General features: G+C 40.7%; 1 protein-coding gene across 3 annotated transcripts in view; it reads right to left on the bottom strand.

The window, feature by feature from the left end:
- Window positions 1-386: 386 nt before the first annotated feature.
- Window positions 387-15275, bottom strand: part of zgc:162816 (uncharacterized protein LOC571260 homolog) — a 50425-nt gene continuing 35536 nt past the window's right edge. Inside the window, exons 7-9 of one of the 3 annotated variants that reach the window (XM_059973889.1) lie at window positions 15104-15209; window positions 3718-3803; window positions 387-1561 (exon numbers count right to left, since the gene is read on the bottom strand). In XM_059973889.1, coding sequence (XP_059829872.1) covers window positions 1552-1561; window positions 3718-3803; window positions 15104-15209 — 202 coding nt within the window. In that variant the 3' untranslated portion in view covers window positions 387-1551. Of the gene's footprint in view, window positions 1562-3496; window positions 3804-11535; window positions 11675-15103; window positions 15210-15275 lie in introns of those variants that run through there. The other 2 variants (XR_009512966.1, XM_059973895.1) reach the window with 2 other exon arrangements.

Genomic DNA, 15275 nt, shown 5'->3' with positions numbered 1-15275 from the left:
GGCCCTTCTATTCTGAGGCTGGTTCTAGACGTACCGACTATAGGAAACATCCTCTCCATATCTACTCTCTCTAGGCCTTCCAATATTCGATAAGTTTCAATGAGATCCCACTTCATTCTTCTGAACTCCAATGAGAGCAGGCCCAGAGCCATCAAACATTTCTCATATGTTAACCCTTTCATTCCCGGAAATCATTCTAGTCAACCTCCTCTGGACCCTCTTCAATGTCAGCACATCTTTCCCTAGATAAGGGGCTCAAAACCACTCACAGTACTCCAAGTGCCTCATACTCCATATTTAAGTTTGCCAATGACACCACTGCCGTTGGCCAAATCAAGGGTGGTAATGAATCAACATGTAGGAGGAAAACTGAAAACTCTGGCTGATTGGTGCCACTCATTGAGATGATTATTGGCTTCAGGAGGAGGAAATCAGAGGTCTATAAGTTAGTCCTCATTGGGGGAGCGGACGTGGAGAGGGTCAGCAACTTTAAATTCCTTGGTGTTATCAATTCAGAAGATCTGTCCTGGGTGTAGCACGTAAGTGCTATTACATAGAAAGCACAGCAGTGACTCTACTTTCTTAGAAATTTGTAAAGAGTCAGCATGTCATCTAAAACTATTACAAACTTCTATAGATGTGTGCTGGAGAGTATATTGACTGGTTGCATCATGGCCAGGAATGGAAATATCAATGGTATGGAAAAGCCTATAGAAAGTAGTGGATATAGCCCAGCCTATATGCTGATTTGTCACCAACCTTGGTCTGCCCCTCCATAGCATCAGGCACATCTACATGGTAAGCAGTATCCATCATCAAAGACCCACACCATCCAGGCCATGTTCTCTCCTCGCTGCTGCCATCAGGAAGAAGTTACAGGAGCCTCAGGACCTGCATCACCAGTTTCAAGAACAATATCACCCCTCAACCATCAGGCTCTTGAGTCAGAGGAGATAACTTCATTTGCCCTATCACTGAACTATTCCCACAGAACTGGACTCACTTTCAAGACTCTTCATCTCAAGTTCTCGATATTTATTGCTTATTTATTTATTATTCTTTCTTTCTTTTTTTGCTTTCTTTTTGTACTGACACAGTCTGTTTGATTTTTTATTTTAAACTTATCAGAACCCATCCAGAAACTCCTGTGGTTCCCTGTTTCTTGTTTTTACTTGTGGCCCTCTGGAGAACTATGTGGATGGACCACATTGAGAACCACTGCTCTAATAACTAGCAAGCAATAACTAATATAAATTGAACATACCTAATGAAACAAGTACAATCCTTCTGTGTTCCCTCAGTACTGCAATTCGTTCTCAGAGGTTCTGTTGCTTGAACAAGACTCCTCCAGTATATCAGCCAATTATTCCAGGATGGGCAAACTCTCCAAGTGTGCTAGGCACGGCACTGCAGGTGGTATTGATTTATGCCTTTCGTGTCTTCCAGCAGGCATCATCTTCTATTGAACCACGCATAGGAAAGTTGGTTGATATTCACCCAAATTATGTGTAATTTAATTTCTCCCAGATTTGGTGGATGCCGAAAAGTGCATCAGCACAACCTGCAGATTGAACAAGGAATTTCTCTCATCTGTAGTGTCTATTTTCCTATTGGGTACTGTCACTGAGTAACAATTTTTGAGATTTTTTGGACATTTTCTCTGTGATAACGTTGGAGTTCAGATGAAGTATCACAGAAACATAGGAACTGTCTGATGAAAGTCTATCTAAAACATCTTCCATGTGGCATTCACATGGCAAAATTATCTTTTCCCTCAGCACCAATTTTCTGCACTAAGCGATCTTTCTTGCTTTCCTTAATATCCAAAAATCTATCAACATCTTGAGTTGGCCTCCACTGCCATTTTACGAAGAGAATACAATTATACACTCCTTTCTTGGTGAGGAGCCTTCCGGCCCATTACATTGACACAGTTATCCCTAGTTCTAGGTGACCCAACCATAAGGAACATCATCTCTGCATTCACTCTTTTAAGACCCATAAGAATTTTCCACATTTTATTAAGGTCACTTCTCATTTCTTGTAAACTCTAGAGAGTACATTCAATAACCTCTTGCATGGCGCCTTATCAGAGACTTCCAAAAGTCCAAGTACACATGGACACTAGTTCTCCCTTATTTGTTTTGCTAGTTACTAGTTACAAATCATTTTTAAACCTTAAAGTATATTGAAAAAGGGATCTCTGGAGGTATGGCTAAAATGAGGGTGAATGGAAAAAGAGTAAGAAAAGTGATGACAGAGCAAAACACAATCTTCAACAAAGTAAAATTCTATAAAATGAGAAGGAAATTTTGTGGGAGTTCATGATGTGAAGAGGTCGCAGGCTGTTGACACAGTAAGCTTTATTTCAATACTTCAATTTAGGGGTCCAGAGCTTATCATCTTTTTTAGCAGTCAGACCTTAAATGTCCCTACACTTGGCCCAAGAAACAGACATAACCTGTATTAACGTACCATTGACACCTTTCATTTGATTCCACACTAATCGTTAATAAGGATATGAAAAACATGAGGTCCTAGCATTGTTCCTCTATCAATAAACACACAAATGATATCAACACAGGTTCAGTGCCCCTTATCCAAAATGCTTGCGGCCGTAAGTATTTCAGATTCCAGATTTTTTAGTGTTTTGGAATATACAATGAGAAAGCTTGGGACTGCTATCATTTTTGACTCTGAATTTGGGTGCAACTGGTAAGCAGTGTTTGTCTTTCACTTGTTCATCACACATACATACTGATGCAGCTGATCAACATGTTAGATCTTCATCGGCAACAACCTTGGCAAACTAATTAATGAATTTCTCTGCAGCTTCATGAACAGCAAACACGGCATCACCACAAATCTTTAAAAATTTAATGCCATGCCTTTTCTTAAAATTTCTGCAACCACCTTGCTAAATATTCACAAGTACCTTCAATTTTTAGTTTGTCATGATAGATTTTTGCTTGTTTTATGATCAGCATACCATTAAGTGGCATATTTTCACCCCAACACTGATGAATCCACTCTTACAATACACGATCGAGATCTTCATTTTTCATTTTATGCAGTGTGTTTTTCTTTTCTTCATTAATCTTTGTTCATCATATACGTGAGGTCACTTCTCAGCACTGTCTGTGGTGCTCAATGACCTGCATATCACCTGGGAACTTTCCAGCACCTTGTGGAATTTTCCATTTCTCATGTCACATCAGTGCTCAAAAAAAGTTCAGATTTCAGAATTTTTCGGATGTTGGTATTTCAGATAAGGGGTACTCAACCTGCAATAGTGCAACATCCAAAATTTGTTTCAGATGAGATTTTCAACTACATTTGCGAGAATCGCAACCAGCGATGTTCTCTCTTAAGGAACATGGCATTTTAATAATACTGAAGGTTAAGTTTCAATGTTATTTAAGGGTCAGGCACATCTATAGACAGTGAGCTACAAAACTCAGCAAACTCACCTCAAGGTTTCTGTAAAGGCATGAAGTGCTCTATAAATATCTATACTTTTTATTCCTTTACAAAGATCACAAAATAGAACCCCTTGCACTACTTTGGAACTAATACCTACGAGAGTTCTTGAAAACAACAATAGAAACATTGTAACTGTTTGACCTAAAAAAGCAATGATGAACTTCTAAACCTAAATTTGTATGCTTTCTCTCCTGCCTCCCAAGCAAATGGTAAAATGTTCTTCAACATCTCTACCAGCCTCGTGTCGGTCTCCATTCAGCGATAATCTTCCCTTCTGAATGCACGTAGTAAACGGGATGCATTGCTGCAGTTGCACAGGCCTGTCAGGAGGGTAAAAAAGAAACAGGAAGATAGGAGAGATTGTGAGAGAAAGTGAGGGGGGAGGGAGAGAGAGAGTGATGAATCAAATAGACGGAAAGTAGAAGAAAGAAAATCATCATAAATGGGGAAAACAAATAAAGAAACAGAGAGAATTCAGAAGTAGATAGAACAGAAAGGAGAGCAATGAATTTAAGAGGGAAATACAGTATAGCGGGAAAAATTAAGAGATTATGGAGGGAGGAAAACAGATGTTGGAACGATGGGATGAAGATGAAGAGATTATATAAGGGAGTGGGAGAAGAGATGAAAGGGGAAGGGGAAATAAAAGGACAAATGTGAGATTACTTCATGATTTGTACAAAACACAAGCATTTATTCAGAAATACTCATCCATTTCTACATTTTCAGAATCTGCAGCTTGATACTGAGAAAAAACTGAAAGTGAGGCAGAAAATGTCAAATTTAGTGCATGAAGGGAATTTAAAGGGACAGGAAGAGTTCAAGGACATGGGTAGTGCAAACAAGTGGTGTGGGTGAGATAAGCAAATGGTGTAGTGCCATGAAATGGTACGTAATGGTGAGGTACCAAAATCACCAGATTTACTCAGCTGCTAATGAGGCCTCAGACATGAGAAAACTATAAGACCATAAGGCATAGGAGCAGAATCAGGCCAAATGGCCCATCTAGTCATATCAACTTCATTCTCCTTTCTTCTTCTTGTAACCTGATTAAACAAGAACCTATCAACCTCCACCAATGACAGCCTACACAGCCATAGTGGTAATGAATTCCACAGCTTCCACCACCTTTTTGTTAAAGATTTTTTTCCTTATCTCTGTTCTAAATGGACATCCCTCTGGTCTTAGACTCGGCCACTAGAGGAAACATCCTCTCCACATCAACTCTACCTAGACCTTTTGATATTCCATAGGTTTCAACGAGATCCCCCCCCCCCTTCATTCTTTTAAACTCCCAACAAGTACAGGCCAGAGCTATCAACTGCTCCTTATATTTTATTCCTTTCGTTGTTGGGATAATTTTTGTGAACCTCCTCAGGCCAGCACATCTTTTCTTAGTTAACCTTCAGGGAATCCGGCATGAGGACTCCCAAGTCCCTTTGCACTTCTGACTTTTTAATTTTTTCCCCATTTAGAAAATAATCCACACCTTTATTCCTTCTACCAAAGTGCATGACCATACATTTCTATACATTAAATTTCTTCTGGCACTTCTTTGCCCTTCTCCCAATCTGTCAAAGTCCTTCTACAGACACCCTGCCTCCTCAACACTACCTGCCCCTGCACCTATCTTCATACCGCAAACTTGGCCACAAAGCCAGCAATTCCTTCATCCAAATCATGTACATATAATGGGAAAAGAAACAATCCCAACACAGACCCCTAGCACACCAGTAGTCACCACCAGTCAACCAGAGAAAGCCCCCTTTAGTCTCACTCTTTGCCTCTTGTTAGTCTGCCAATCTTCTATCCATGCTAGTACCTTACCTGTAATACCATGTGTTCTTACCTTGTTAAGCAGCTTCATGTGTGGCACCTTGTCAGAAGCCTTCTGAAAATTCAAGTACACAGCATCCACTGACTCTCCTTTCTCTAACCTGCCTGTTATTTCCTCAAAGAATTCTAATAGATCTGATAGGTAAGATTCCCCCTGAAGGAAACCATGCTCACTCTGGCCTATTTTGTCATGTGCCTCCAGGTATTCCAAAGCCACATCCTTACTAATAGACCAACATCTTTCCAACCACTGAAATCAGGCTAACTGGCCTATGATTTCCTTTATTCTGCCTCCCTCCCTTCTTAAAAAGCATTTGCAATTTTCCAGTCCATTCTGGAAAAATTCCAGAACCTAGTGATTCTTGAAAGATCATTATTAACGCCTCCACAATCTCTGCCGCTACCTTTTTCACAACCCTGGTGTGTAGTCCATTTAGTCCAGGTGACTTATCTACCTTCAGGATTTTCAGCTTCCCAAACACATTCTCCTTAGTAATAACAACTGCACTCACTTCTGCGTCCTGAACCTCGCATTTCTGGCATTCTATTAGTGTCTTCCTCAGTGAAAACTGCACAAAATACCTATTAAGTTTGAAAGCCATGATGACTGATCTCATGCACGATGTGGCTCTCTGCCTGGCACTAACTAATGAGCTTTTTGTGTTAATTTGTGATTTCCAGCAAGTCTTTCAATTCAGTATTCACCTCTTAATTGTTACACTTTGGTTAGTCGAATGAGACTAATTTACATTATTCACTTTAACAATGTTATTTCTTGATTGCAACTCTAATGATTAATTGAAGACACTGTCTTTCTCTGGTGTACACGTGCATCTGAATGCAATATCTTGTGTTAGGACGTAGCTATTGTGCCAAGGCCAGCATTAGCTCTAAACCTTTTTCTTGAGGAAGTGGTGGGGAGAAGTCTCCTGGAACCAGTGCAGTCTTTGTGAAGGTACTCCCACAAAACTGTTCAAAAGAGGGGTTTAGACCCAGTGAGAATGGAAGACAGCTGATATAACTTCAGTTTATGATGGCGTGCGGCTTGCTGCCCTGATTGAGTCATAGAGTCATAGCACATGACAACACTGAAACAGGTTCTTCAGCCCATCTAGGTCATACTAAACTATGAATATGTCCCATCAACCAACACCATAGCTCTCCATGCCCCTCCCATCCAAAATTTCTCTTAAACTTTGAAATCAAACCAGAATCTGCCCCTTCTGTTGACAGCTCATTTCACACTCTCACCACCCTCTGAGTGAAGATGTTCACCCTCACGTTCCCCTTAAACATTTCAACTTTCACCTTTAACACATGACCTCTAGTTCTAGGCTCATCCAATCACAGTGGAAATAGCATGCTTGCATTGACCCTATCTATACCCCTCATAATTTTCTATCCCTCCATCAAATTTCTCCTCATTATCCTACACTCTTGGAAACAAAGTTCTAACCTATTCAACTTTTCCCTATAATTCAGATTCTCTAGTCCTGGCAACATCCTTGTAAATTTTTCTGTACTCTTTCAATCTTATTGACATCCCTCCTGCAGGTAAGTGACCAGAACTACACACAATACTCCAAACTCTCTCCCTAACATGTCTTTCTATCAATCTGTGCATAATTTTTCCCTGCAGCAGTAAGTGAATGTGATGCAAAGACTATGGGGCATTAACTTCCATCACGTGACACAACTGCACCTATAACCATAAGCTGAGGCATCATAGGCAACCTTAACTGAATGATGTGGATCATACCATTTTTTACCACAACGTCTGACGTCACCATTTCCTTTGTCTTCTGGAAAGCTACCTCAGTCTGCTTTGTTTATTGCCATTTTTACTGATCTGTAGTAATGAGCTCAAAGGGTGGAGCACAGTAGCCAGGTTTGGCAGGAACCTGTTATATTAGTTGAAAAATCTAAGAAGGACTGCAACTGTGACACGTCCTTTGGCCGTGGGCCATCCACCACTGCTTGAATTTTCTCAGCACACTTGTGTAATTCTTGTGCATCAATGATGTGACCACAGTAAGTGATGCTTGATTTAATGAATTAACATCTGTTATGTCATGCCCTGAGCCCATAATCCTCTAATCTTCTGTTTTGAGATTTTGGAAATGTTTTTTGTCATTCACACTGTTAACAATGATATCATCCATGTAACACAGGGCCTGGGCAGCCTTGCAGCTTCTGGTCCATAGCATTCTGCCAGAGTGCAAGTGCACACATTACTCCAACAATTAGCTTATTATAGCAATGAAGACATTTGTGAGTGTTTATGGTGAGAAACACTTTGGATTCTTCTTTCATCTCCATCTACAGGTGAGCATCAGCTATGTTCACTTTGCTGAAGTGTTTCCCACCAGAAAGGTTTGCAAAGATATCCTCTATCCCGCGTAGAGGGTTTTGACTTACTTTCAGTACTGGTTTGATGGTGGCTTTAAAATCACCACAGATCCTGCCAGACGCATCCTTCTTTGCTACTGGGACCACTGATGTTCCCTTAGGCTCCTCTCAACCTTGGAAAGAATTCCTTCTGCCTCCATGCGATGTAGCTCACTGGCTACTTTATCGTGGATGGTATAAGAAACTGGACTGGCTTTGTAAAACGTGGGTGTGGCATTTTCATGTAGCGCTATTTTCCCTTATTATGTTTGAGCTTTCCAATGCCATCCTTGAACACTGCTGTGGCAGCATCCAGAACCTTCCTTAATTCACTTTCAGGTGATTCTATTGCAGGGGATGTGGCATGAAAATGGTGGATGGATCTCCAATCACACAGTAGTTGTATCAGCCAATCACAGCCCCACAATGTGGGCCCTCCTGTTTTTACCACATACACACCCAGTGCGGCTTCTGGTTTTTGTATTTCACTGTTAAGAGTGTCATTCCCACAGGACTTATCTCTTCTCCAGTATATGTTCTTAGTAGGATATTTTTAGGCTTCAGTTCAGTATCTTTGAAATGCTGTTCAAATTCTTTTTGTGGAATGACTGAAACAGCTGAGCCAGTGTCTAATTCCATTTTAATTAATTTGCCATTCACTTCTGGTGTAGGCCATATTGCTTGTCTTTTGTTAGTTTGTACATTGAAAACCTCAAGGCTACTCAGTCCTGTGTCACTCTCATCATTATCAGATTTTTCATCAACAGCATGCAGATTAGAGCTCATTTTGAAACGGTAACTTGACTCTTTTTTAAGTCTTTTTCTCTTCCCTGTGCAGTCCATTTATTTTTGTTTGCCCAACATGCTTTTTGTATGTGAACTACTTCATTGCATTTTCTATGTTTCGTCTTTAAACCCGCATTGACCTGGTGTATGTGAGCCCTGCCACAATGGTAACACAATTGGAATGTTATGCTGAAGTTGCATATGACATTGGTGAGGCCTAATTTGGAGTATTATGTGCAGTTTTGGTCACCTACCTATAGGAAAGATGTAAATAACTTTAAATAACTTTAACTTTACAGAGAAAATTTACAAGGATGTTGCCAGGACTGGAGGGTGTGAGTTATAAGGGAAGATTGAATAGGTTAGGACTTTATTCCTTGGAACATAGAAGACAGACAGGAGAGTTGATAGAGGTATACAAAATTATGAGGTGTATAAATCAGGTAAATGCAAGCAGGCTTTTACAACTGAGGTTGGGTGGGACTACAACAGAGGTCATGGGTTAAGAGTGATAGGTGAAAAGTTTAAGGGGAACATGAGGAGAAACTTCTTCACTCAGATGGTTGTTAGGGTGTGGAATGAGCTGCCAGCACAAGTGGTACATGTGAACTCGATTTCTACATTTACGGGAAGTTTGGATAGGCACATGGATGTGAAGAGCTATGAAGGGCAGGTCGATGGCAGTAGGCAGTTTAAATGGTTTGGCATGGACTAAATGGGTCAAAGGGCCTGCTACTGTGCTGTACTTTTCTATGATTCTATGACTCTAATTTGCTTGGCCAGACAAGTTTCTGTTTAGGTTATCATTTTGTTCATCTTTTAATTTCACTCCTGACTGCAACTCAATTGCTGTCTCTGGCTGCAGTTTCCATTGATACAGCAATTTCAACTGCTCTTTTAAATGTGAGTTGTCCTTCAGTCAGGAGCCATTTATGATGTTTTCTTGTAAGATTCCACAAACTAATCAATCTCTCAGTGCATTACTAAGCCCACCAATGTGCTGACAATGTCCAGAGAATTACTTCTATTAAGCCACATAGGGTGAAATGTTCCTCATTTATGATTACTTTTAGATTCCACTTATGAAACCTAAGTGTTCTGCAGTCAACAATGGTTTTGGTTCTAAATGTTCCTGCATTACATTCACAATATCAGCAAAGCCCATTTTTTCTGGTTTGGTTGGAGTACTTAAATTTCTAAGCAAACTGTATGCCTTTCCACCATGGCACTCAGCTCAACTGCAGTTTTTATCAGCTATTTCATTTGCTTCAAAATACTGCTCAATTCATGCAGTATACATCATCCAATTATCTGTTGTGCAATCAAACATGTCTATTTTTCCTATGCAGCCAGCCATTTCTGCTTTAGATTGATTGATTTATTATCTCCCTGTATACGCTGTTTGTGAACCCATGGCTGTACTTGTCACTTGCTAATTTCATTCGTTTTCTGGTCTTCTGCCTTTTTTCAAAACTTGAACATTGCTCTCCCCTTCTGAAGAAAAACATGCTGTGCTTCAACAGGTGGGTAGCCATCTTGGGTTTATTTTAAAACTTCCTCACTGCCACTGTTATGTTTTTTAACCCCAGAAACAAATCAAAAGAAAAACTTATCAGACCAGTACTGGAGCGACTGGGCTTGCATACACTGGAATTTAGAAGGATGAGAGGGGATCTGATTGAAACATATAAGATTATTAAGGGATTGGACACGCTGGAGGCAGGAGGCATGTTCCCGCCCATGTGTGAGTCCAGAACTAGAGGCCACAGTTTAAGAATAAGGGGTAGGCCATTTAGAACAGAGATGCAGAAAAACTTTTTCACCCAGAGAGTGGTGGATATGTGGAATGCTCTGCCCCAGAAGGCAGTGGAGGCCAAGCCTCTGGATGCATTCAAGAGAGAGTTAGATAGAGCTCTTATAGATAGTAAGGTCAAGGGATATGGGGAGAGGGCAGGAACGGGGTACTGATTGTGTATGATCAGCCATGATCACAGTGAATGGCAGTGCTAGCTAGAAGGGCCAAATGGCCTACTCCTGCACCTACTGTCTATTGTTTATTGTCTATTGTCAGTACCCTGGCTCCTGTGTTATTGTTTCAATTAACTTCTGAAGTTACAAAACAAAGGAGTAGATTATTTCTGCTTCTATTTCATATACACTAGGGATGACTTCAAAAGATGTGTGAGAAGCATAGGCCAAGTAAGTTTAAAGAAGCATTTGGTTTAAGCAAAGAATCTGGGAATTCTATAAGTCCTCTCAGGATGAGTAAGACAGCAAGTAATCTAACAGCAGAATCAGGATCGGGTTCAGGAATCATTCAGAAATCAGATGCTGGATGGGGGAGAAAACTGTTCCTAAGGCATTGAGTATGGATGTTCAGACTCCTGTACCTCTTCCCTGATGGTAGTAACAAGAAGAGGGCATGTCCCAGATGGTGATGCTCCTTAATGATCGATACAGTCTTCTTGAGAGGTGGTAGATAATAATAGTACATTTCTGCTTTAAGAACATTCTTCTTGTTATTGGGTTAAACTAATATATTGAGGCATAGCAGGCAGCTCACTCCTCTGGAATGCATATCCTGTGCCATGCGGGAACTCCAAATCATTTCCATGTCTTGAACATCAACAGATGCGGGAATTGTTGTCAGCTGGAGGAGCTCTTAACTCTGGCCTTTGGCGTATGATATCACTACACCCGTACATGGGAATGAATGTATTGTGATTAGAACAATTCAGGAGGAGGTTACCCTGCAGCTCAAAAGAGTGGGAAAGGATCATAGCCAACTTTTGTTTAAAATATTTCCTGACTTTCACTCCCAAAATGCCCATCTCACTAAGTTTATATTGTGCCCCTTTTTCTGGATGCCCCTTCTAAGGAAATAGTTTTAGCTGTACACTCCATTAATCCCTCATTCATTAGATAACTCACAAGGGAACACAAATCATGGTTTAACATACCGTCCTCATGCTTTAATGCGTTCTGGTCTGGTTATAATTTTGATAAATCTGCATTTCATCACCTTCCAAAATAAACACTTACTCTGAAATCCAAATGCAGTACTCTTGATGTGATCTAAACAAGAGTTGATACTGCATCATTCATGAATGAAACTAAAGGTGCTGGGTCACACATTGTCCATGGATGTCTGGTGCTGAGACAACTCCACTGCTTCCTGCAGCTTTCAATCACATGTTAAAAATGAAATGAAATCTGAAGTCAAAGGTCACCAAAATAGAAAAAAAATCTGTAATTTGCTTCTCCTATTGTATTAGAAAGAATCTTTAATAAAGAGGGAATTTCAAGAGAGAAAGCATGTCAACACTAAAGAATTCAATAAAGAGCAGTGAGAGATACATTAATCAAACTCTTTCCTCTCTTATTTTGAGGTGTGATGTGTCTTCCTGATAGAGGATATCTATTAGTGACCAAAGACTTGATCATTCTTCACACGGTCTACTTATAGATATGATAAATCAATTACCACAACTTAATCGGAAAAATTCAAGGTAATTGATAATGAAAACTGAATGCCACCTGAGACCGGTCTTCCTAGGAGAAGCCCTGGAACAAGCCACTTACTTTTTAACCAGAGGTGATTAAATTGCTGAAGAGGATGTGGGAAGTGGTACAGAAGGGTATTGAGGACAAAATATTCATCTATAGGGATTTACAGTTGTATTGGTTGAAACTGTACAATACGGGTCAGTAATAAATTGTACACTATTATTCCCAATGTAGCATCTACAGCACAAGTACAGGAATGATTGAAGAGAATAAAAATGTTTAGTGTAGCATGGTGGTTAGCATGGACTCAGTGGGCTGAAGGACCTGTTTCTATATAATATTACTCTATGACTATAACTCGACAAGGAACTGCCAAGATATTATATTACCCAGAAGTAATTATTCCATTTTACGTAAAGTGTACTGCATGTCTGTATAAACTGACATGTTGAAGTTTGGACCTACTGTATTTCTATGTTATATCTCTGTGACTATGGCTTCATGGGGTAATGCTGCGATATTACATCATCTAGAAGTAATTGTTCCACTTTACATGACGTGTACTGCATGTATGTATACACTGACGCATTGGCTCTACTGTATCAGGCATGACTGCTTAAAATCTTAATTCAGTTACAGACTTGCACACACTGTAAAACACAAACTTTTAGCAACAAAGATACCTTCAAATGCATACAAACTTAACATGAAAGCTTGACAAGATGCCTACATTTTCTTTTTGAGCCAAGGTTAGCTATGTCTAATCACACTACCTCCTCAACCACAATCAGCCAATTAAGAGAGCATGGAAGGGCTATCTGTTTCTAACAGCTTATTACTGAATTTATTGAGTCAGTGTCCTATTAGATACTCCCAGATCTGCATTCAAAGAGCATGGGACCCAGTGACGAGACACAAGGGACAGTGGAAACTGGAATCTGGGGTAACAACAGTCCTGATGCAGGGTTCTGACCTGGAATGGCAACATTTCCTCCCCTTCCCCACCCACATCCCTGCCCCCCAGAAATGCTGCTCAACACATGGAATTCTTCTAGCACAGCGGTTCCCAACCTGGGATTCATGGACCCTTCAGTTAATGGTAGGAGTCCATGGCATAAAAGAGATTGGAAACCCCTCCTCTAGCATATTGCTTGTTGCTGCAGTGAGTACTGAGAGCAATATAATTAGGACAGGACCTGGACAACAGGTCAATTGGATCAGTTGACATTTTCTCTGGTTTCTAAGGATGACCATATCACCTGATTAGTAGTCAACACTTATTTATCTCCACTTATTCTCCCACCCATTTATGACCAGTGTATAGCTGGAACTTAGGCAGAGATATTGGTGTCAGTGCTAAAGTAGACTCTTGAGAAAAATAAAGTAGCAAATTATAATTACCAGTTGGAAAATGGAGGAGGGGAAGCTGATCCGGAAGCAGGTTAGGGGATCAGAGTTTATGGTATCGCAGGTCCAGTATTTGTTCAGATGGGCATTCCTCTCTACATGTACTCTAAGGGATGGTGTTTATCAGTTACCCTCAACCTTCCTAGCCTTATGTGACAGGAGTCTGCAACAGTGATATGATTTTTACAATCAAGTAGTTTCTCACTACATTCTTTTCTCAATAGCACTGGCAATACTAAACTGGAGGATTGGGAAGAAATGGACTGTGCCATCTTAACTGTTCCCTGCTCTTTTCCCAACAATCAAGAATATTCCCTTTAAACATTCAAACCATACTGATCCAATTGTTGCTCTACACCTCACTTGGTTTTTTTTCTAGTAAGGTTGATAGAAAATCAACTTGTTTGGAACTTTAAAGGTGTAACTGATCAGACCCCTCCAGTTTCCCACCGAACAGGCTGGATTGAAACTATGCCCTCACCAACATTACTTTGTAGAAGTGTCGTTCGCTCTTGCTTTAAGGTAAGAATGAAGTACTAGGTTTGTTTTTCGTGTAGCAGTAGCAACTCCACTGGTTTAAGCTATGAAGAACCTAAATTCTCTCCAAAGCCTTGTGCTTCTACCTGCAGAAAGACACAAAGATTCTGGAGGAATGCAACGGGTCAGGCAGCATCTGTGGAGGGAAGTGGATGGTCAACGTCTTGGGTCAAAACCCTTCAACTGGATTGTTCATATGAAGTCCAGATGAACGGTCTTAACCCAAAAGTCTGACTGGATTCCACCAGTGCTTTGTGTGTTGCTTCATAGAAACATAGAAAACCTACAGCACAATACAGGCCCTTCGGCCCACAAAGATTTGCCAAAGATATCCTTACCTTAGAAATTACCTAGGGTTACCCATAGCCATAGCTCCATATTATAGTGTCTGCAACCTTCTCTGTCTCTGTGCTTCTAGCTGTTTCATTGAGTTAGTCAGAAATTATGTAGGGGAAGTATTTTCACTCTGGGTTGTTTGGGCTGAAATTTTAACACATTGCTTTTATATTTTTACATTTCACTATAGTTTGTGTCTATATAGTTGAAGCAGGTTATAAGTGTGCATTATTGTAAGAACCAGGATATATGGAGTGTGCGTGGAGGGGTAGCACCTCTGGTGAAGGGGCTTCACGTGTCCATTCCAGGGCAACTCACTAATCTTCAATCCCTACAAGACACTCAGCTCTCACCAGCGGCTCCAAGCAGCTGTTTGCATGTGACAGTGGCCACACCCCAGTTCACTGCTTCAATAGGTGAGGGTGAGGGTAGCCGATGGCTTCATACCCCAGTGAGATAGGAACATGCCTGTCCTACCATGCGAAATTAGCTCCAGTGGATTGGGCGGATGCGATCTATGGTGAGATCCAATGGCTGGGAAGGCAATAGTGCATGGAGCGCACCCACTGCAACCAAGGAAGACCCCACTTTGAGATGCTTGCTCATACCACTGGACCCAGACTTCTGAGGTCGAGAGAGTGGAGCTGTCCCTGTGCAATGGCTTTTCCACTTTAAAAACCCTCCCGCACAAGTTTCCCATCATTGTCAGACACGACAGACAAACACCACTGTAAGAACCTCTTTACGATATTCTTAGCTTCATATACACAAGTCTGCACACCAGCAAACCAAGAAATTTAACATCGCACAGCAGGATACATACATGATAAGGGATGAGTGAGATGAGACTTCCAAGTGGGAACTTATCAAAATCCAGCTTTCCTGAGATTGATTCGATCTTCCCATGTTCTTGTGTCATTCCCACCAACCTGGAATGAAAAACACAAATTAAAACTAAACTAGTAAAGGGTGTCAGCCCTAGTAAACAAAACTGA

Source organism: Hypanus sabinus, chromosome 1, assembly GCF_030144855.1.
Source record: "Hypanus sabinus isolate sHypSab1 chromosome 1, sHypSab1.hap1, whole genome shotgun sequence".
In the NCBI taxonomy this organism is placed as follows: domain Eukaryota; kingdom Metazoa; phylum Chordata; class Chondrichthyes; order Myliobatiformes; family Dasyatidae; genus Hypanus; species Hypanus sabinus.
The sequence above is the reverse complement of the archived record's forward strand: the minus strand, read 5'-3'. Positions and strand labels throughout refer to the sequence as shown.